Here is a 23,647-nt window from a genome sequence, read left to right as displayed (position 1 = left end):
AGTCGAGTTAATGATATGTATGCATTCTGAAGTATTTAGGGGAAGTGTTCTGATGTCTGTAATTTTTTTTGAAATGCATCCAAAAGTAGATGGATGAATGGGTGGAAAGTGGGATGGAAAGATGGACAGATATGCAGCGAATCAAGTAGAGTGAAAAGTTAATGGTTATCTAAGTGCTGGATATATGGGTGCTTACCATAAAACTCGTTAAACATTGCTGTGTGTTTGAAATTTTTTATAATTTAGAAAAATTCAATAACATTTTATGCACTTATTTTTATAGTTACCGTTTTAATTTTGGCAAGTGACACTACCGATATGACTTTTTCCATTTACAGTGATGATGTCAAGTTTCCTTTTTAAATTAATTTGTCTAGGGAATTCCCTGGTGGTCCAGTGGTTAGGACTTGGTGATTTCACGGCCAGGGCCCAGGTTCAATCGCTAGTCGGGGAACTAAGATCCCGCAAGCTGCGTGGCGTGGCCAAAAGAAAAAAAAAAAAGAGTTGAGAAAGATAAAATAAAATTAGTTTAAATAAAAAGGGGCTCAACTTAAGAAAGATAGCAAGTGAATATTAGTATAGATGGTGCATGGATACGGCAGAGCTCACGATGGCAATGAGTGAACAGGGTAAGTCTGGGACAAGTAGGGTGCTGGGAAGTACACAAGTTCTGGGGCAAGCTTGATTTAACCCCTGTTTTGCTGCTTGCCAGCTGTGTGGCTGAGAGCAAGCCTCTCTGAGTTTCAGTTTCCTCGTGTAGAAATGGGATAATGCGATCTCCTCTGAAAGGAGGCTTGTTGTGAGACGACCCAGGGAAAGCCTGGCTTGGGAGGCCACAGTAGGCGCCACCCGCCTCCCTGCATCTGGGAAGGGCGGAGAACATTGCTACCTGGGAAAACAGTTTGAAGGCTACAACCAAGGCAGGGAGTATACGTGCTTGGTGGGGATGAGTGGTCGGGGGAGATTCTAAGAAGGTCCACCACACTGAGTGGGGAATAAGAAAGCAGAGAGCGAGCAAGTACAGAGCACCCATGCAGACACGAGTCCCAGCTACTTCTGCTTCCTTGTGGGAAATGTGAGGCCCACGCTCAGCAGGGGAGGATGGACCCCAGAGGCCCTGGCTCCAGGGCCCTCCGGTGCATCTATTTCCTGAAGCATGCTTGGCTTTGGGAGTTCGCTTCTTTTAGCATCTCAGGTCCTCCAGACGCCTGGGCAGAGAACCAAGAACTCTCTCCACTTTCCACAGTGAGAAAGACAGATCTTATTCATTAAAACCCTTCTCCCCAGTCCGAGGGCATCCAGCCACCTGGGAAGAAGGGGACCGATCCTTCAAGCACACTGAACCATGGGAACTAGGGAAGGGAAAAAAAAAATCTCAGGACGGCAGGAGACCCAAGAGGCCTCTGACTCCTGCAGACCCACAGGTCTTGCTGTTGGGAAGGTTTGTTTTGAGCTCTGCAATCAGATTGGTACATCAATTTTTTTTTACTCATTTCTTAAATAATTGGGAACACCTTCTACATGCCAAGCGATGTGCCAGGTACTACAGATCTCAGGTGAACAAAAATAGATCTAGTCCTGTCCTCGTGGAACTTGAAGTCCAATGGGGAGACAGGCATTGATCAGAGAGTGATGGATTTAAAATTGAGATGTTAGAGAGGGCTTCTCTGAGGAAGTGGCACCTGAGCAGAGATCTGAAAGAGGATAGGAGTGAAGAAGGAAAGGGAGGAAAGAGCACTCTGGGCAGAGGGAACCGTGCAAAGGCCCTGTGGTGGGAGAGATCGTGGAGAGGATGAGAGGCTGAAGGAGCCTAGGGGGAGCTGGAGCACAGAAACTGAGAGTGGGACCAAGATGATGTTTAAGGTGTGGGCATCCCAGGCAGGAACCTTAAAGGTCATGTTAAGGGTTTTCATTTTTATTTAAGAGAAATTGAAGGGTTTTCAGGAGGGGGAAGCCATGGTCAGAACAATGCATTGGAATACACTGGTTTCAGGGCTGCAGGTAGAGAACAGATTCAAAGAGGGTTCAGATGGCTGTAGCAGTTGTCCAGCTGAAGGATGGGAGTAGCTTTGACCATGGTGATGATGCTGAGACAGGAAGAAGTGGATGGATCCAAGAGATGTTTTGGAGGTAAGTCAACCAGTCTTGGGGATGAAATGGAGGGAGAGGGCGGGGTTCAGAACACTTCCTAGCTTGAGTGACTGGATGGATACTGATGCCCTTCGCTGAGAGACTACAGAGGAAGACTAGGGAGGTGTTGGGAGGTAGGTCAGGAAAGGGGAATAGCCTGGTTCCCTTTTGGATGTGCTGAGTTTGCTGGACCTTTGAGACACACTGGAGGAGTCCAGCTGGCAGTTAGATGTGCAGGCTGGAGCTCAAAGGAAAGTATGGTTTGAAACATAGATTTAAGAATTGTCAGGAGGGCTTCTCTGGTGGCGCAGTGGTTGAGAATCTGCCTGCCGATGCAGGGGACACGGGTTCGAGCCCTGGTCTGGGAAGATCCCACATGCCGCGGAGCAACTAGGCCCATGAGACACAACTACTGAGCCTGCATGTCTCGAGCCTGTGCTCCTCCTCAAGAGAGGCCACGATAGTGAGAGGCCTGCACGCCGCAATGAAGAGTGGCCCCCACTCGCTGCAACTAGAGAAAGCCCTTGCACAGAAACGAAGACCCAACACACCCAAAAATAAAGAAAGAAAGAAAGAAAGAAAGAAAGAAAGAAAGAGAGAAAGAAAGAATTGTCAGGAATGCCCTGGCGGTCCAGTGGTTAGGATTCGGGGCTTTCACTGCCATGGGCCTGGGGTCAATCCCTGGTCGGGGAACTAAGATCCTGCAAGGTGCGTAGCACGGCCAGAAAAAAAAAAAAAAAAAAAAGTGTCCATACCCTGGTGTGGGTGAGATCACTAGAGGGTGTACAGAGAAAAAAAGGAGGGCTCCTAGGACAGCATCATGAGGAACTTCAAATTTAATGACGGGTTGGGGGTGGAGGTGGGTGGGGGTGAGATGCCTCCAAAGAGGTAGAGGTGTGGCTGAAAAGGCAGAAGGAAATGCAAGGAAATGCTGAATCACGAAAACCAAGGGACGGGGAGGTTTCTATCATTGGTCAGAGGGAAGAGTAAAGCTTTGAATAATGGCCACTGGATTTAGTAATGTGGAGGTCCTGGTGACCTTAGTGAGAGATGCTTTCATTCAAATAATGAGGTGGAAAGCTAGAGAGGTGAAGATAAGGCAAGGAGACAAGGAAGTGGAGGTGAGTGTAGTCAGCCCCTTGGTGAAGTTGACTTGTGAAGAGCAGGAAAGGAAAAGGTTTCATGTGCCAGTGGCCACACTCACCCAGTCTTTCCCTAGACCTAATTCTTGAGCCTAACTTGTTTTGCTGGTTCCCCTCCTCAGTGTCCATCTTGAGGCACATTTAGAACAATAAATAGGAGGCAGGCCTTTAATCTGATCCTGTCCTGAGACACTTCATCTAAGGCAAAAGTCTTACTGAGCCTTTGTTGCCCAAAGCGTTGCTTATATCTCATCTTTTTCTATTTAGCGTATAGATTTTTAACCCTGGAAGGCCCAAGACTTCTGGATTCTATTTCCTTTCATTCCTACTTGAACACCAGGTAATTCTTTGCTGAGCTCATCTCGTCCTTCTAAATCCTCACCAAATGCGGCCAGTAGTAGCCAACAGGGATGACTGGTTTTTCTGCTTTCCAGCCTCTTCCTTGTGGGCTGCCAGCTTGGAAAACACATAGGGTACCTGCCCAGTCAGAGCAGGCATTAGCTTTACCCAGTGTTTTGCTAGTGCAGAAAACAGAACTCCTACTTTTCAAGGGTCCTACATCACTTTGATCACTTCTGCCCAAGTGCTAAGCCAATGTCACCACGGGCGAGTAACTCAATTCCTCTGGGCCTGTTTCTTCATTGGCAAAATGAAGATAACAGTACAACCTACTTCATAGGGCTGTCATAGGAACTGAGTGAGTCAATGCAGGTACTGTGTTAGCCCAATGTGTGGTCTAGGAAAAGCACTCGGTACATGTTGGCTGTTCAAACAGTCGAGGAGGAATTACATGTGTTTGTATGAGACTGATACTAAGTTCACAAGAGTCTGATATACTAAGCAGCCTCCTTTTAAAAAGTATTACAGTGAAAAGTTCACCTGCCCAGGGGACAGGATACTCACTCACGCTGTTCAGTCGGTGATTTTTTTTTTTCTCTATAAGCAAATCTACACTGGAAGCCCAATTACCATCTGTTATCAGTTACCAACAGCTATAATACTGTTGGTAACTGTAGGCAGCTATAATGCTGCATAACAAATCACCCCCTAACTTGGTGGCTTCAAATAATAAGAATTTATTTAGCTTAAGGGTCTTTGGGTTTGCAGTTTGGACTGGGCTTGGCTGGGTAATTCTTCTGGTCTTGACTAGTCTCACTTGCCTACCAGCTGACTTTGGCTAAGGGGAAAGGGATGACTTCGACACATGACTCTCATCCTCCGGAAAGCTAAGCTGGGCAGGCTTTCAGGTGGTGGCAGAAGAGGTACAAGAGTTCCAGCAAGCCCGGTTGTGCCAGTGCTTTTCAAGGCCCTGCTTACTTCATGATAACTGACATCCATTGGCCAAGCAAGGCCCTGGCTGACCCCAGGGTCAGAGGGGAGGGCCCTGCAAAATCACAGCAAAGGGCGTGGCTACAAGGGCTAAAAGTCTGCCAGACCCTCATACAATTCATCGGTGAGAGTGAATTCAGAACAAGGGAAGCTATTTCTAGGATATTAAAAGTAGGTGTCTCAGAGCTCCACGGCCTGGTTGGAGGTGCGCCTGTCACATGAGGCTGGATGTCCCACGGCCTGTGCCCAGTTGAGTCAGTGCCTGAGACACACGGACCAATCCTCACTTCTCTCCTGTTCGCTTATCCTCCTTCGAAGGTCCTCCGGAGCACGGGCTGTATCTCATTCACCTCTGTCTCCTGGGCCTGGCACTAGGCCTAGCACATGGTGCTAGGGCTGACAACCTCTGCTTGTGAATCAGTGAAATAAAGAGTGAAATGATAGGGACTTCCCTGGCAGTCCGGTGGTTAAAACTCCGTGCTTCCACTGCAGGGGACATGGGTTCGATCCCTGGTCAGGGAATTAAGATCCCGCACACTTTATAGCGTGACCAAAAAAAAAAAAAAAAAAAAAAAAATCCTTCTCTGATCCCCAGCATCTAGTGAAGACCATTATAGCGTAACATTCTAATTAGATTTCGGAGCATCACTCTTCCTGTTTGGACCAAGCCCACTGCTGTTTCTATTTGCGCAGGAAACACAGCATCTAGTATGACAGCTACTAAAACTTTCTCACTCTGCACGACTCTGCTTAGGGGTGGGAGCAAAGAGAGACAGGGGAGCAGGGGAGAGCCTGTGCTCTTAGGAGCAACCAGCAGTGGCTTGTCAGCAAAAGTGCTGGAGCCAGTGGGTGCAATAGAGGCTGGACAACTCAGCTGAGGGCCCTGGAATGGGGTTCACATAGTCTTTCCGACCAGCCACATCCAGCTCTGAGACAGCCTGTGGCTTGGAAGGAAAAGACGGATAGTGACAGCAAGACCCAGAGAGCTTCCATCCTCACCTCTGCTGCTCAGGGTAAGGATGAAAGCCTTGAAGCAGGGCAGAGATCGAGCCCTGCCCCTGGCCCCCCGAAAATCCAAAGGCAGTCTCTCTGAACTCCAGACCGTCACCTGGAGAGCTAGGTTGCACCTGTCCTCCTTGGAGGGCTCAGGTGTTCAGGCTGGAACGGCTGAGGCTGTGATATCATCCCTACAAGAGTCAGGGCCCGAGGGGGAGGGGGGAGCCTATAGGGAACCGAGAGGGGGTCTCCGCGAAGGACTCTGCACAGCAGTCGTCCATGGACCAAGGCAAGATGCAGGTGAGGAGTCAGGGCAGAAGAGTAATGACGACAGTTCTGCGTTTCGAGGTAGCAGATGGGGCCTCGGTGCACAGGCCCTGGAGGCCCACTGCCTGGCTTCTGAGTCCAGCTCCCACGCTTCCCGCCTGCGGCTTCCGGCAAGCAGCTTCATCTCACCAGGCCTCACTTTCCTCACCTGGCCATGGGAATGATAGTTGTGCCTGTCTCAGCTCCCTGTTGTGAGGCCTGAGTGACGTCATTCGAGGAATGCTCTTAGCAGTGCTGGGCGTGCCTTCGGCCACCACCACCATTAGCCGTGATTACGAGTGTCGCTCAGGTGCCAGATACTGTGCTGAGCACTTCACACAGGTGACTTCTTTAGTCCTTACACCCACACCTGAGGTGGTTCTTTGACTTTCCTTTCTACAGATGAGAGACACAGAAGCGTGGAGAGGTTAAACGACGTGACCAACCCAGCTGACCAAGGGGAGAGCCAGGACTCTACCTTAGGCCTGACCCCCAGGCAGCTGCCCTGAACTGCTCTGCTTTATTTCTCCAACACGTGTCCCAGGGCATCACCAACTGTGAACATTTCACCACATACTAACTAACTGAAATCCACTGAGAAACAAAATGTACATCTTAACATCATAATTTGTTTTAACTCTACATGCTGTGATGTGTAGTTACGTAAAATGTGTTCACGTTGTCCTTTTTAAGAGAACATTCTCCTCCTTGGCAGGAGTATCTGGATTCAGGCGAGACCCGGGACCTAGCAAAAGACTACCTCTCAGGTTACGAGGAGGTAGATTTCCCCTCTGCACGTCTTCTCCTTGGACGCCTGATGCTATTTATCTTGGATGGCTTCAACTTTTCCACCATCCGCCCTGAAATGTCCGACTGCTGACAGACATTTGTTTCTTAAAGGCAAAGGAGCACTCCACTCCTTGCCTCAGGTCACCTGTCTCACCGATGCCATGTCACCTGACTAGGGAAGAGCCTAACGCTGGTCCTCAATGCCAGAGGGTTCACTGGGAAAGCGAACAAGGTGGCTTAACTGGGAGCTGATCAGCACCCTCAGCTTGGCAGCTGCAGGATGGCAAGTCCTCCATCCTCAGATACGACGGGCTGCACCAATAAGATGCTGTCGGCGCAGGTCTCCCAGCCCTGCTTGCCATTTAAGGCTGCGTGAACTTCCCCATCATGGAAACTTCCTGTCTAGCCACGCTAGCAGATGGATGGAAAGATAAAAGACTCTCTACTCCCCCAGTGGAATCTTTCCCTGGGGATGTTTAAAAATACGAACAAGGTTTGGGTCAGTGCCACCCTCACTGAGCTGAAGACACAGAGCAGATGACCTCCAGACGATGGCCAACGCCAGCCAGAGGTGCCTCTGCGATGACCCCGACAGATAGGCCCCATCTAAGGCTCAGGGTCGGGCAAAAGGGATTTGGCTTATGGATTCTGAAGACTTAAAATGATTAAGAGAGGAAATGATGGGGAGAGGACAGCTTTTACTGCCCCAGTTTGACGTCTGATGTGGGAGCCTGTGCGACAGGTCTTGTGAGACCACTTCAGATGGGACAGGGCAGGGCCAGACGCCTGTGTGTCCCACAGAGGCTCTGAATGAGGTCAGTGAGCAGTGATGTGTCACAGGGAGAGGAATAAGTCCAGCTTTGTTCATCACAGATCCTTGCGGGGTGGCTGCCCCTTCCAATATGTTTATTAATTTTTAAAAAATGTCCTGTGGCTGGCCCAGTTTTACTTAATGCCTAATAAAGGGAAAAACTGTTTACATAGCACCCCTGGTCTGACACTGAGCAGCTGAAGTTAAGCAAGATCCTTCACTTTCAGAGATGACACAAGACAGCAGCCTGGGAAGAAAACATCGCCTTTAGAAGCATGCCATTCCCAGGTCAAAGTAGCAGCAGCTGAACGTTATGTTAAATAAGACAAAGTCAGGGTTAGGAGAGATCAAACCCCCGGGGGATAAAGCCCAAGCTGCATACTTGGCTGCTGGGGTTTGTTGCATAAGAGTCCAGGATAGATACGTAAGTCACTGCCCAACTCATGTGCACTTCTGACAGTCCAGACATCTCTCTACATAAATTCTGTTTAACGTTCTCCACACAGTACATCAAATGAGGCCCGAGAGATTGGCCAGAGTCTGTGGTGAGCTCCCAGGGCGATCGATGTCTGCTTCTGACCGCCATTTCTCACTCCCATTCCTTGTTTAGGTGACAGTGCTACAGATTTTTCCACCGAAGTCCTTGACACCAGGGTCTGTTTTCTCTCCAGTCTTTACTGGCTGGTAAGACATCCCATGGTTCCTTAACAGGTCTGGCTTTCCTACCTGCAGGACTCTGCCTTGCATGAAGCTCTGGTGACCTCGCTGACATGGCAGGCCATTTGTGTTAGGAGACAGCTCCTAAATCTCAGGCTGAGGCCATGACCTAACGCTGACACCTAATATCTACCGAGAGCTTACTGCGTGCTGGGGACCACGGAAGAGCTCCGTGTGCTGTATCTCTTCACGTCTGATCTTCACAAATAGTTAAGACAGGGAGCATCATCATCCCCATTTCATAGATGAGGAAATCGAGGCTCAAGGCAATTCCTTTATCCAGACAGTAAGCAGCAGAGTCAGGATGTGGCTTGTAACCGGTTCCTACCCTCACTTTACGAGCGCTACCGTGGGTGACCAAGTGCTTACTTTGGGAAGCACCTGGCAGCTTCCTGTTCCCTGTGTCAGTGGTCCCCAACCTTTATGGCACCAGGGACCAGTTTCATGGAAGACAATTTTTCCACAGACGGGCCATGGTTCAGGCGGTAACGCAAGCAATGGGGAGCGGCAGATGAAGTTTGCTCACTTGCCCGCCGCTTACCTGCTGCTGTGCGGCCAGGTTCCTAATAGGCCGTGGACCAGTACCAGTCCATGGCCGGGGGGTTGGGGACCCCTGCCCTATGTGACTCACAGGTCATGGCTCAGAACCGTCAAGTTTCTTTACTATAACTTCTCAAAGCATAGATTTCTACACAGTTTCCACCAGTAAGGTAGCATGTTCTGGCAGAAAGTTCATGAGCTTTGGAGACAGACTGAACTAAGCAAGATTCTGGCTTTCTGACCGAGTAGCGACTTAATCTTGGACAAATCACTCTCTCTGAGCCCACTTTCTCATCTACAAAATAGGTGTGACACCACTTGTCTGCAGGAGAGTTGTGAAGCTCTACTGAGATCATGTAAGTAAATAAAGGCTGGTTCTCTCCTCTTCTCTCCTCAGCCAGGGACACTGAGGGGCAGGCAGGATCATGAGGAAGCTCCGTGGGAACCCCGAAGCTCAATAATGCTGGAAACGTGTACCTCCTGCCTGCGTGCAGCTCTTGTGCTCACGAACTGCCCGCCTAGCAATTCTGGCCTGCTTTCCTCCGATCGCACCTTTAATGGTCCTGGCCCAGTCTGGGCAATGGCCGTTCTGACTGGATTACAGCTCCTAAGGGAAAATTCCTCCAGTGAGACTACCCTCCCGGCAATGTCGAAATCTTCTAGTCCTAGAGCTAAACACTTTCAGCTAATTCATCCTAACATATTATTTCTTATGCATTATTAGTTTGTCAACTAAAACGATCATGGAGACTGTAGAAATATAGAAAATATTTGCTATAGTGCTGCATGAAGATAAAACCTACGACTGTGAACTTGTAAAGCTCTATAAACGTATGCCTGTGGATTACATAAGAGACAAAATTAAAAGAATTGTGTGAGGGCTGGCGAGTTGTGATTTCCTTTGTAAAATACTCTTTAATATTCAATTATCGTTCAATTCACAAAGTGAGCATTTTAGAGAAAATCTGATGAGGATGCTGACTCTTAAGGAGCACGCCCACACCATTCCTGCCCGCTGCCCTCATTCTGCCTGCTGGGCCTTTGAAGGATTCCGCTCGGGGGGCTTGGATCAGCCTCCCTTGGCAGAAAGAACCATCCCAGGTTGGAAGGGGGAATTTCACTGGAACAAAGCCCTGGGTCACCCGGGGAGCTTTCCACACAGCACGAAGAGCCGGCTGCCCCTCTGCACTGAGCTCACTTCTGGCTGAAGCAATGAGCTGGCACAATCGCTTCCCCTACAGTGCCCTCCCGTGGAGCCAGAGAGAAGTCGGGCCCAAACACCGGTAACTTAGACAAACTGCTTTGAGGCTTAGAACGGAACCACAAGGTCTTAGAATGAGATACACTGAACATTTACACGTCCTCAGGAGAGAGGCGGGTCCATCACTGGAGGCAGGACCAACGGTCTGGGTGGGCTGAGCGTCTAAGGAGAAGCAGGACATCAAGGCCAATACCCATCATAAGCAGTGAGCATCTGCAGACCGAGGCCAGGCAGGCAGTGGCGCTCAGCTCAGTGTGGCTTTTCAAAGAGATATTCGAGATCTGGGGCCCGCAGTCGCTGCTCTCTGTTTTTGTTCTTAGCAAAGTCTCTCAGTAGGGCCATGACTTCGTTTTCAAATATTTCTGGGGCTGGTTTTGCTTCTGCAAGAGAAGGATGGGCAAAAAGAATTACGTTGGTCAGTCAGTTGCCAGGTATAAGGATCTTGAAACTCGAAACACTGGCCTTGGCCAAAAACCACAGTGGATACAAAGAGCAGCTCCATTCTTCCTCTGAACATACACGGCAGCCTGTACCGCGGGTTGGCAACCTACAGCAGCCAGTATTTGTAAAGAGCTTTACTGGGACAGCTGCTCTCCCTTGTTTACATACTGTCCGTGGCTGCTTCTGTGCTACGATGGCAGAGTTGAGTAGTTGCCACAGAGACCATATGACTGCAAGACGATGACATTTACTATCTGGTCTTCCATGAGCAATCTTGCTGACCCCTGGCCTGTCCAATCTTGGCCGTATTGTTTTGCTCTGCATTTGGTACTTCAGTTGTTTTCTGAGTACTGTGTTTTCCCTTCTAGCCTATATATTTCCTGAGGCAAAAATCCTTGGATGTAAGTGACAGCGACTGATAACTAGTAAACTTAAGCATGAAAGAATTTACTGGAAAGCTAATAGAGGCCCCCCAAATTAACATGAACCTGGAGAACCAGATTTGCATGGAGAGGTAACAAACGCACCGAGAGCAGAGAGATGAGGATGCCAGCCTCAGGCCAGAGCAAGAGAGCCTGGCAGGATGCTGCTCATCTCCAATCTTTCTTTCCAACCGTGAGATGCTCACTTAAGGTTCAAATTACAAGCAAAGCCTCCCACTGGGAAACCTTAGGTAATATGCTTTGGAATTACCCTCCTAGCAAGACTAGGTACAATGCTAGGAGAGGGAATTCCCCCAAACAAAGTTTGATTTCCCCTCACTTGGCACAGAGCCTGGTATGTGGTGGGCCTGGCATCTGTTTTTCTGTGTGTGACGACCAGAATAAGATCAAGGAGGTTTAGGCTTCCCCCTAGGATGCTGAAAGTTGGAAAGAACATTATACTCAGCCCAACAAGAAAAAGTCAGATAAAAGTAGAACTATCGTAACTTTCTGAAGTCATCAGAGAGCTGAGGTCACAGGGCACCCAAGAGAATAAAATCTAAGCAAAGAGAGACCCCTCAAAGGAGAAAATGGATAGGAACACATGCTCACTTGAGAGAGGGCACAGGAAGATGAGGCGCTGGGCACATACAAACAGCTAAGTAGAATTTAGCTAAAATTGTTCATCAACTGCTGAAAGCCAAGTAGGCTAGCATGAGAGGTACAAAAATCTCTAGGAGCCACAGACACAAGGAGAATTTGCCCCAATGTGCAGGTTCTTCTCAACAATCCCCCACTAAGTATGCACATGACAAAGACTGTGTCCAGAGCAGGAAGCTGGAGAAAGCCTCCCTCAGTGATACAGGCCAGGAGGAGGGGAGCAGCCAATACTGCCCGCCCACCCAAAAAAGCATAATGCCCAGCCTGGTCCTTCCTTCTCTGAAGAACAAAAGCCTCAAGGGGCTGGGAGTAGATCAGCGAATCCTGTCTCCTACAGGGCACATGTGAGGACACATTTGGGCTGGTGGAAGGGTAAAAGAAAAAAAATCCTCTGCCCTGACGGGACCAGCAGAATCACTGAGAAAGCCCACCCCCAAGACCCATGGCCACAGGGACCAATGCTGGACCCGGATAATAGAGAATACCCTCCCTTCCCCAAACCAACAAGCACCAAGTGGAAATCAATAGGTATCTACAGCTGGGAGCGGGCAAGAGCAGCATGGGGAGAGATTTCCTTTGAAGCACAGAAATAGAGGAAGATGCACATGGTAACAATAGAGGCTGGTGGTGAACTGAAGGGAACTAAAGCAATAACAAAATCCAAAGCAAGCTTAACTCCTAACTAGACTGACTCGATTCCAACAGCCCGGCAGAAGAATCATGCCCATTTCTAAGCATAAATACCATTTCCCTCAGTTTTTACTGTCTCACTCATGATGTCTAACATTTAATCAACTGTGCCTAACACACACACAAAAGAAAAGTGAAAAACAACACACTGTGAAAGGACAAAGCAATCAACTGAAACAGACTCAGGGATGACGTGGATGTTAGAACTATTAGACAGGGGATTTAAATAAAGTAACTATGACTATTATGTTAAAGGTGCTAGTGGAAAAAGTAGGAAAAATGCATGAACTGATAAGGAGCTCCAGCAGAGGTGGAAACTGTGAAAGTCAAATGGAAATGTTAAAAATAAAAATAGGAATATAGTAGCCCATAAGCAGAATGGACTCATCATAATATTTAATGGTCAAGGAAAGAATTAGTGAAGTGGAAGAAAGGTCAATAAGTATTATCCAATTCAAATTACTCAAACTAATACATGAAAAGAAAAATAAGAGTAAAAGACACAAAACACAGAATCCAAAAGCTGCGGGACAATATCTGTCTAAACCAAGTGTAACTAGAATCCCAGAAGGAAAAGAGGAAGAAAATGAGGCAGAAGAAACATATGAAGAGATAATGGATGAAAAATTTCCAACAATAACATAAGGTAGGAAACACAGATCCAAATCCAGCTCAATTCCTAACCAGACTGACTCGTTCCTGCATACTAACAGCCTCACAAAAGAAGAGTGCCCGTGTAAAGTGCTGAAAAAAATAATTGTGGGGACTTCCCTGCTGGCACAGTGGTTAAGACTCCGAGCTCCCAATGCAGGGGGCTTGGGTTCAATCCCTGGTCAGGGAACTAGATCCCACATGTGTACCACAACTAAGAGTTCACAAGCCGCAACTAAGGAGCCGGTGAGCCGCAACTAAGGAGCCCACCTGCCACAACTGAGACCCAGTGCAGCCAAGTAAGTAAGTAAATAAAATAAATAAATAAATAATTTTTAAAAATAAAAGAAATAATTGTGAACCTGTAATTCTATATCCACTGAAAATATCTTTTGAAAATGACAAACAAAAGCTGAGATAATTCATAATAGCCAACCTACACTACAAGAAATATTAAAGGAAGTTCTTCAAGCAGAAGGAATATGATACCAGAGAAACATGGATCTACATAAAGAAATGAAGGTCTCCAGAGATGATTAAAATGAAGGTAAATATAATGTACCTTATACATAATATGTGTTATATGTTACATACATATTTATATATAGTGTGTTATAATTTACATATTTACAAAATACAAAACACAATGTATTCTCTCCCTTATTTTAAATTGCTCTAAAGATAACTGTCTAAAGTAAAACAACAGAAATGTAGTGTAGACTTACAACTTAAGTAAAAGTAAAAAGTGTGACAACAAAAGCACAAAGCATGGAAGAGAGAAATTGCAGTGTACTACTGAAAGTTCTTACATTATACATGAGACAGTATACTATTCTTGAAGGTAGACTATGATTAATTAAAGATGTATACTGTAAATCCTAGGGCAATCACTAAAAAATTATAGAGAGATATAAATGATAAACCAATAATGGAGATAAAATGAAATTTTAAATACCCCCCCCAAAAAATCCATGGTAACAGAGGGGGAAGAGAACAAAGAACAGGTAGCAGAAACAGGAAACAAAAAAAAAAGATGGTAGATTTTAGTTCAACCACACTGGTAATTAATTATGTGTAAATGGCCAAAACACACCAATGAAAAGATAAAGACTATAAGATTGGATAAAAAAGAATGATCATGGGCTTCCCTGGTGGCGCAGTGGTTGGGAGTCCGCCTGCCGATGCAGGGAACACGGGTTCGTGCCCCGGTCCGGTGCCACGGAGCGGCTGGGCCCGTGAGCCATGGCCGCTGGGCCTGCACGTCTGGAGCCTGTGCTCCGCAGTGGGAGAGGCCACAGCAGTGAGAGGGCCGTGTACCAAAAAAAAAAAAAAAAAAAAGATTATATATGCTATCTATAAGAAGCTCAATTTAAAGACAAAGATAAATTAAAAGAATGGTGTGGTAAGCAGACTTCTAGGTTGGCCCTCAGTATCTCCCACTGCCCTGTGTAATCCCCAGGACTGTGAATATGATGATCTTCACACCCATGACTGGGTTATGTTATATGGCACAGTCAGGACAGGAAAATTATCTAGGTGGTTCTGACCTACTCACGTGAGATTTATTTTTTTATTTTTTATTTTTTTTTTGCGTTACGCGGGCTTCTCACTGCTGTGGCCTCTCCGCTGCGGAGCATAGGCTCCGGACGCGCAGGCCCAGCGGCCATGGCTCACGGGCCCAGCCGCTCCGCGGCACTCAGGATCCCCCCGGACCGGGGCATGAACCCGTGTCCCCTGCATCGGCAGGCGGACTCCCAACCACTGCGCCACCAGGGAAGCCCATGTGAGCTCTTTAAAAGCAGAATTTTCTCCAGCTGGTGGCAGAAGGGGACGTCAGAGAGATTTAAAGCATGAGAGGGATTCCACGTGAGGGAGGATCTCCAATGCTGAGACAGAGGGGCCATGTGGCAAGAACCCGAGAGCAGCTTCTAGAAGCTGAAAGACATTAACAGCAAGCAAGACAACCAGGATCTCAGTCCTACACCTCAGGGAATGAATGCTCCCGGAAACCTGAATGAGCTTCCGGGCAGGAATGTAGAAGAGATGACGTTGATTTCAGGCTGTGAGATCTGGGCACAGCTTCTGACCTACAGGACTGTGCACTAACAAACGGTTGTTGCTTAAAGTCACTAAAGTTTGTGGCAACAATAGAAAACTAATATAAATGGAAAAATATATACCATGCAAACACGAATCAAAAGAAAGCTGGAGTGTCTACTATCAGACACTTTGGAACTATCAGCAATAAAGACAGACATTATATAATGATAAAGGACTCAATTCATCAAGAAAATCTAACAATCCTAAATATGTCTTCACATAATAACAGAGCTATAAAATATATGAAGCAAAAACTGTGAGAACTGAAACGAGTAATAGACAAATCCACAATTATAGCTGGGGATTTCAACACTCCTTAGTAATTGATAGAGAGTACAGACAAAATCAACCAGAATATACAAGACATGAAGAACGGTATCAGGCAACTTGACCTTGTTGACATTTACAGAAAACTTCATCAACAAGCGCAGAACAACATGTTGTGTTCAAATAAATGCACATGGAACATTTATTAAGATATACACATTTCAGGCTTCCCAGGTGGCGCAGTGGCTGAGAATCCGCCTGCCAATGCAGGGGACACAGGTTCGAGCCCTGGTCCAGGAAGATCCCACATGCTGTGGAGCAACTAAGCCCATGTGTCACAACTACTAAGCCTGCGCTCTAGAGCCCGCGAGCCACAACTATTGGAGCCCACGTGCCACAACTACTGAAGCCCGTGCGCCTAGACCCTGTGCTCTGCAACAAGAGAAGCCACGGCGATGAGAAGCCTGCGCACCACAATGAAGAGTAGCCCCTGCTCGCCACAACTAGAGAAAGCCCATGCGTAGCAACGAGGACCCAACACAGCCAAAGATAAATGATTAAAAAAAAAAAAAAGATATACACATTTCAGGCCATAAAACAAATTTCAAGAAATTTAAAAGAACTGAAATTATATAGCCTACATTCTGTGGCAACAATGGAATCAATAACAGAAAAATACCTGGAAAATCTGGAAATATTTGAAAGTTAAACATACTTCTAAATAACTCACAGGTCAAAGAAGAAGTCACAAGGGAAATTCGAAACTATTTTGAATTGAATGAAAATGAAAACACAACACATCCAAATTTGTATCGTAAGGCTAAAGCAGTGCTTAGAAATTTATAGCATCAAATGCTGGTAGTGAAACAGAAAACAAAAAACCCAATTAAAAAAAAAGGCAGGAGGAAAATTTAGGGACACAACACCAAAGAGGTATGAATGGCAAATGACTTGAAAAGACCCTCGGGACTTCCCTGTTGGTCCAGTGGGTAAGACTCCACGCTCCCAGTGCAGGGGGCCCAGGTTCGATCCCTGGTCAGGGAACTAGATCCCACATGCCGCAACTAAAACATTCCGCATGCCGCATCGAAGATCCTGCACGCAGCAACTAAGACCAGGTACAGCCGAATAAATAAATAAATATTAAAAGAAAAGAAAAGAGAAGACCCTCAATATCTTTAGTCATTAGGGTTGTGCCAACTAAAACTACAGCGACACATCACTACACGCCTCTTAGAATGGCTAAAAACAAAAACAAATTAAACCCTGACAATACCAAGTGTTGGTAAAGATGTGGAACATCTCCTTCTCCCCCTCACTCTGTCCTGGGCAATCACTGGTCTGTTTTCTGCTACGTAGTTTTGCCTTCTCCAGAATACGATATAAATGGAAATCATACAGTGTAGAGTCTTTGAGTCTGGCCACTTTTACTTGGCATAGGAGTTGACAAACGATGGCATACTGCCCATTTCTGTATGGCCTGTGAGCTAAGAATGATTTTTAACTGGTTGAGGGAAAAGAGTCAAAAGAATATTTCATGACACATGAAAATTATACGAAATTCAAATTTTAATGTCCATCAATAAAGTTTGCTATAATGTTAAACATACATTTACCATATGACCCAGAAACGCTTTTCCTGGGCATTTACCCAAGCAAAACTAAAACCTACATTCACAAAAACCTGTATGCAAAGATTTACAGTTTAGGCTTTATTCATAGTTGCCTAAAACTGGACATATACTAGTGTCCTTCAACTGGTCAGCAGATAAACAAACTGTGGTACATCCACACGTTGCAATTCCACTCAATACAAAAGAATCAACTATTGGGACTTCGCTGGTGGTGCAGTGGTTAAGAATCCACCTGCCAGGCTTCCCTGGTGGCGCAGTGGTTGGGAGTCCACCTGTCGATGCAGGGGAAGTAGGTTCATGCCCCAGTCCATGAGGATCCCACAAAAATCCACCTGCCAATGCAGGGAACACAAGTTCGATGCCTGGTCCGGGAAGATCCCACATGCCGCAGAGCAACTAAGCCCGTGCACCACAACTACTGAGCCTGCGCTCCAGAGCCTGCATGCCACAATTACTGAGCCCGCGAGCCACAACTACTAAAGCCCGCATGCCTGGAGCCCGTGCTCCACAACAGAAGAAGCCACTGCAGTGAGAAGCCCATGCACCACAACAAAGAGTAGCCCCCGCTCGCCACAACTAGAGAAACCCTGATCACAGCAACGAAGACCCAATGCAGCCAAAAAAAAAAAAAAAAAAAAGAATGAACTAGTGATACAACAACATGGGTGAATGTCAAATGCACTATGCTAAGTCAGGGGCAAATATTTTCTATAAAGGGCCAGATAGTAAATATTTTACACTCTGTGGGCTTTCTAATGGTTATATAAGCCTCTAGACCCTGTATTGTCACACTTCACACTTGGAACCTATAGAATAGCTTCTATTTTAAGGTACAAATATTGAGTGGAAACACAAAAACAGGAGATGCAGAGTGACAGAAATGGATGAGATGTCTCCTAACATCTATTCTCCCATTTTTCCTTGATAATAGGATCCCCAATTTAGCTGGGCACATGGAATAGGCTACATTATTTCCTCCTTATGGCGAAGTGTAGCCATATGACTAAAGTGTGGCAGGTGGAAAATAAGCGGAATTATGGTGTATAATTTCTTGAGAAGGATCCATAAAAAATGGGGTGTACTCTCCTACTCTTTTTCCCTGGCTGAAATATGGACATGACAGATAGAGCCTCAGCTGCCATCTTGGGTCATGAGGTAGCCCTACACAGGCGGAGGGTGAAGGAAAGTCAAGTCAAGAGGAATCTGGCCTTTGTGACTATGAAACCCCTCTGTGCATTCTGGAGGATCCACCTCTAAACTTCTGTTATGAGAAAGAGAAACATAGTTCTGTCTTCTTTAAGCCATTATTTTTTGGGGTATTTTTACTCACAGCCAAAGCTAATCCTAACTATACACAATGAGAATTCATTCCTCACAAAGGTGGTGCCAGAGTGAGACTCCTGAAGACCTCGTGCTATGCAGCCTGAGTTGTCTCGTTCCACTCCATTCCTGGCCTGGTTTTCTTCAACCTTCCCTTTGATACTTTTTGTATGGAGCTTCCCATACAATTCCACTAAATTCCCTTTTTTGCTTACGTTAGATAGAACAGGTTTCTTTTGCTTGCAAACAAAGAACCTTACCTCATAAAACAAATTTTGCATGCTCTGGAAAAATCTGAAGAGTGTTTGGGTTGAGTGTCTACTACATGATAAAAGAAAAATAAATGCCCAGAATACCATTCCAGACTCAAATCAGCCCAAGTCATCCTACTTTTCACCTTATGTTGCTTATCATGCCTAGTACCTGTAGCCCAGTAGTAAATATCCCAGTCATTACTGGGTTCATTAATCAGGCGATCGTAGAGGTTCAGTTGTTTCTCTGTCATGTGGTGCAGATGTGCCTTAGCAAAGAGGCTAGAAACAAGAAAGAAAAAGAAGTTAAAAAGCCTGTCTCCAGTCAAAGAGAAGTGACATCCAGACTCCTATTCCCCTACCTAAGTAGGAGGCAGTTTTCCAGCATTCCCCTCTTTCTGCTCTCATAGAGCAGCCGGGCTCTTTTGGTTTCTATGGATTCATCAGTTCGCTCCCGCCATGGAGGCAAAGGGATTTCAATCATGTCCTTCTGGGAATCTGTCGGGCTGTCACCTCTGTAGCAGCGTCTGAATGATGTCACTCTGAGTGAAGGAGACACTAGGTGGCGCCTTGACAGAGCAAGCATCTGAAACAAATAAGCCACAAATATCACACTTTTTTTTTTTTGGACTTGACATGCGGGATCTTAGTTCCCCGACCAGGGATTGAACCTGCGCCCCCTGCAGTGGAAGTGCGGATTCTTAACCACCGGTCGGACCGCCAGGGAAGTCCCCACAAACATCTTTTTAACAAGGACGACCATCCTTGTCATTCACTCAACACTTACTAGGTGCAAAATGCATTTGATCTCCTTCAGTCCTTAAGAAGTTATGCTGATTTTATAATAACTATAAATGGAGTTTAATCTTTAAAAATTGTGAACTACTACATTGTACACCTGAAACTTATAAAATACTGTAAATCAACTATACCTCAATAAAAAAAATTTAAAAAGAAGTTATGCTAATACTGTCCCCGCTTTATAGCTTAGGAAGCTGAGGCTCATAGAGGTTAACTGACTTACCAAGATCACCCAAACAGTAACTGCTGTGAAGACTGGAACCCACCCCTGATTGCAAACATGTTCTTAACCAGTGTCTTTCCAGAACCTCTCCAGCAGAAATATTTTCTCCTTCCTTTGCATTCCCTTAAAATTCTTACAATATGGTTTGCATTCTAATCACCTGCCTGTGTTAAAATCTGAGTATACGGTGATGGTATGGCCCCTAATTCCCCAAAGTCTCCCAATCTAGAGAAGGGCAAAAAACTATCAAGATGCAATGAGGGCTTCCCTGGTGACGCAGTGGTTGAGAATCTGCCTGCCAATGTAGGGGACACGGGTTCGAGCGCTGGTCTGGGAGGACCCCACATGCCGCGAAGCAACTGGGCCCGTGAGCCACAAGTACTGAGCCTGCGCGTCTGGGGCTTGTGCTCCGCAACAAGTGAGGCCGCGATAGTGAGAGGCCCGCGCACCGCGATGAAGAGTGGCTCCCGCTTGCCACAACTAGAGAAAGCCCTCGCACAGAAACAAAGACCCAACACAGCCAAATAAATAAATTAAATTAAATAGTAAATTTATTTAAAAAAACGTATAAAAAAAGATGCAATGAGAAGGTGGTGACGTCAGCAAGATGGTGGAACAGGAAGTCCCACAATCTCCTTCTCCCGTGGAGACACAAACTACCCAACAATATACCGACCAATTTCCTTTATGAGAAATCCAGAAACCAGCTAAGAGGCTCCTGAACCTCAGGTGAGCACAAAACCAGCTGCACTACAGCTGGAAGAAAAATTCATGGTACTCATTCAACATAGTCCCTCCCCTTGGCTTAGCCCAGTGCAACTGGAGAAAATTCTCAGCTCCTGGCTTCTCCCTGGGAGGGAAAGAAAACACTGAAACATACACCCAACATGCGGCCTTTCAGGGGGATGCCAGATTGACTAGTTTCTGTCTTGTCTGAATCTAAGTGTGATGGAAAAGGTGCCAGGTTGGGGGCTGCTGAGAAATAGGTGAGGGTTTGGACTAGCGTACACTCACTCGCCATCGTCCCTACCTGTGGCTTAGCACAAAACAAGCAGAAGAAAACCCCCAGTTCCTGACTTCTACCTGGGGAGGAAGAGGTAGAATGTGTGTCCTACGTTCCAGCTTTTCGGGGAGCTGCCTGAGAGATTGGCTTCTGTCTTGCCTGTCTCAGAGCACTGACAGGACCCAGCATACTCTAGATACTTGGGGGCCTCTGAAACCAAGGAGAACTGGGCGGCTTGCTGCTGCTTCTGAGGACCTATGGTACAGCCGACAGAAGCCAATGGAAAGAAAGGAGGAGCATGCATCCAAAACTCCTGCTTTTCAAGGAGCTGCACAAGGGACTGGTTTCCATCTTGGCCAACCTGCAGCGCTCATGGGACCTGGGATACTCTGAAGCCTGGGGGCTGCCGAGAAGGAGAGCTGGGAGGCTTGCGGCAGCTCCAGAGAACCTGTAGTACCACAAAGAGACACCAGAGGGAGCAAGGGATTATGAGCTCTTGAAAAAAGCCAGCAAATCCCTCTAGTTGGGAATCTACATGCACAAGTCTAGAGAAGACATTTCTACACAAAAGGTTTGATAGGCCCCCAGATTCTCTAGCTGGACCGATTGGCAAAGGTCTTTCCTTGTACAAAGTCAGTCCAAAAAGACTGGGAGAGGTGGTTGTTTTTTCAAATGCATGGATCTAAGCACAAAGTTGCAAGGTGCATGAAGAAATGGCAAAACAAGGCCTAATCAAAGAAATAAAACAAACTTCCAGAAACCAACCCTGGAAACAGAGGTATACGAATTACCTGACAAATAACTCAAAATAGCTGTCATCAAGATGTTCAGTGAACTGAGGAAAACAATGCAAGAACAAAATGAGAATATCAATGAAGAGAAATATTTAAAAAAAATTTTTGGAAATGAAGAATACAATGACCAAATTGAAAAATTCACTACAGGGGTTAAATAGCATACTTGATCAAGCAGAAGAATCAGTGAACTCAAAGACAGTTTATTTGAAACTACCCAATCAGAGGAAGAAAAAGAAAAAGAATGAAAAAGTGAAGTATGCTTAAGGGACTTATAGGACATCATCAAGCTGAACAATATAAATATTATGGGAACCCCAGAAGGAGAAAAAAGAGAGAAAGGGGCAGAAAGCTTATTTTAAGGAATAATGGTCAAAAACGTCCCCAATTTTGGGAAAGAAATGGACATCCAAATTGAAGAAACCCAAAGGAGACAAAGGACACTGGACAGTAACACAAAAGCATATGAAAGCATAAAGCTCACTGGTAAATGTATATATAGGACAAACACAGGATACTGTAACACTGTAATGATGGTGGGTAAATCAGGTTTAATTCTGGCTTAGAAGTTAAAAGACAAAGACAAAAAACTATAAAATATGCTAATGGATACACAACAAAAATATGTAATTGTGACATCAATAACATAAGGTGGGATGAGTAAAAGAGCAGCTTTTGTATGAGATTGAAACTGAGTTATTATCAGTTTAAAATAGATTATAAAATGTTTTATGTAACATTAACACAATAACATGTAATATGTAACACATGTAACAATAACATGTAACACAATAACATGTAATATGTTATTGCCCCACAATAACCACAAAGAAAACACCTATACACAATAAAAAATGAGAAAGGAATTGAAGCATGTCTCTATAGAAGAAAATCAGTGAAACACAAGGGATGGCAGCAAAAGAGTAAAAAGGGACACAAAATCTATAAGACAGAGAGAAAACAATGAACAAAATGGCAATAGTAAGTCCTTCCCTATCAGTAATTATTTTCAATGTAAGTGGATTAAACTCACCGATCAAAACACATACAGTGGCTGAACAGATTTTAAAAAACCCACAAGATCCAACTATATGCCTTACAAAAACTCATTTTAGATGTAAGGGAACATGTAGGGTGAAAGTGAAAGTCTGAAATATATTCCATGCAAAAGGTAACCAAAAGAGCAGAGATGGCCCTACTTATATCAGACAAAATAAACTTTAAGTCAAAACTGTCAAAAGAGATTTTAAAAGGACATAATATAATGATAAAAGGGTCAACTCACGACGAGGATACAACAATTACACATGCAACCGATATCAGAGCATCCAAATATATGAAGCAAATATTGACGGAACTGAAGGAAGAAATAGTAACACAATAATATTTGGAGATTTCAGAAGCCATTTTCAATAATAAATCGAACATCCAAACAGAAGATCAATAAGGAAGTAGAGGACATGAACAACGCTGTAAGCCAAAAGGGCCAAACATACATATACAGAACATTCCACTAAACAGCAGCAGAATACACATTCTTCTCAAGCACACTGAGGACATTCTCCAGGAGAGACAGCATGTTAGGTTTCGAAACAAGTCTTAACAAAAAAGATTGAAATCATACAAAGCATCTTTTCTGACCACAACAGAATGAAACTAGAAATCAACAGCAGAAGGAAAACTGGAAAATTCACAAATAAGTGAAAATTAAACAACACACTCTCACTCTTGAACCACCACTGGGTAAAAAGAGAAATCAAAAGGGAATTAGAAAATATCTGGAGACAAAAACACATCACAAAACTATGAGATTGAGTAAAAGCAGTTCTAAGAGAGAAGTTTACAGTGTTAACAGTCTATATTCAAAAAGAAAAACGATCTTATGAAACTATGTGAAACCATGACAGATACTAAAGTCTTAAAAAGAACAGAGAGACTTAAAAAAAGAGAAGGGGCGCCCAGAGGCTGTCGGGCCAGCTCCACCTGGGAAATAGGTGAAATCTGAATTGGGTCTCCCACGAAGACTGACGGTTCAACGATATTACGAGACAGACACACAGTGGGCTCAGGCAAGGGTGGATGTAACCTGAATCTCCCTACGTTGCAAGATCGACCTCTCCTTGGGTCTGCCCTTGCCCTGGGCTATCAGGCAGCTGGACGCTTCCCTCGGCCTCCACTTCAGAGGAAGACGAGATACAGTTCTCACTGCGGCCTGCCTAGTACCCTAAAACCCCCACTCTCCTCACCCGCGTAAGGGCCGGGAACACAGCGGCCACCGCCATTTTACCCGACACGCATCAGAAGCCTGAGGCCCGGCCACTTCCGGGAACTTCCGGGCACCAGTTCCGCAGACAGCGGCTCTGAGGACC

At 45.6% G+C, this 23,647-nt stretch overlaps 1 protein-coding gene across 2 annotated transcripts; it reads right to left on the bottom strand.

The window, feature by feature from the left end:
* Positions 1–8,865: 8,865 nt before the first annotated feature.
* Positions 8,866–23,642, bottom strand: SDHAF2 (succinate dehydrogenase complex assembly factor 2). 2 transcript variants are annotated; one of them, XM_081238668.1, is made up of 4 exons: positions 23,525–23,642; positions 18,820–19,043; positions 18,630–18,739; positions 8,866–10,401 (listed from the first exon to the last, which is right to left on the bottom strand). In XM_081238668.1, the coding sequence occupies exons 1-4, from the start codon at positions 23,558–23,560 to the stop codon at positions 10,271–10,273; spliced, it is 501 nt and encodes a 166-aa protein (XP_081094794.1). In that variant the 5' UTR covers positions 23,561–23,642; the 3' UTR covers positions 8,866–10,270. The 2 variants fall into 2 exon arrangements, with proteins under 2 accessions (XP_081094794.1, XP_081094795.1); XM_081238669.1 differs by lacking the exon at positions 23,525–23,642 and adding an exon at positions 23,379–23,508.
* Positions 23,643–23,647: the final 5 nt, after the last annotated feature.

The sequence above is a fragment of the Mesoplodon bidens genome (assembly GCF_964165515.1).
Source record: "Mesoplodon bidens genome assembly, chromosome: 7".
Lineage (NCBI taxonomy): Eukaryota > Metazoa > Chordata > Mammalia > Artiodactyla > Ziphiidae > Mesoplodon > Mesoplodon bidens.
Note: the sequence above shows the minus strand (reverse complement) of the source record. Positions and strands in the feature narration are given on the sequence as shown.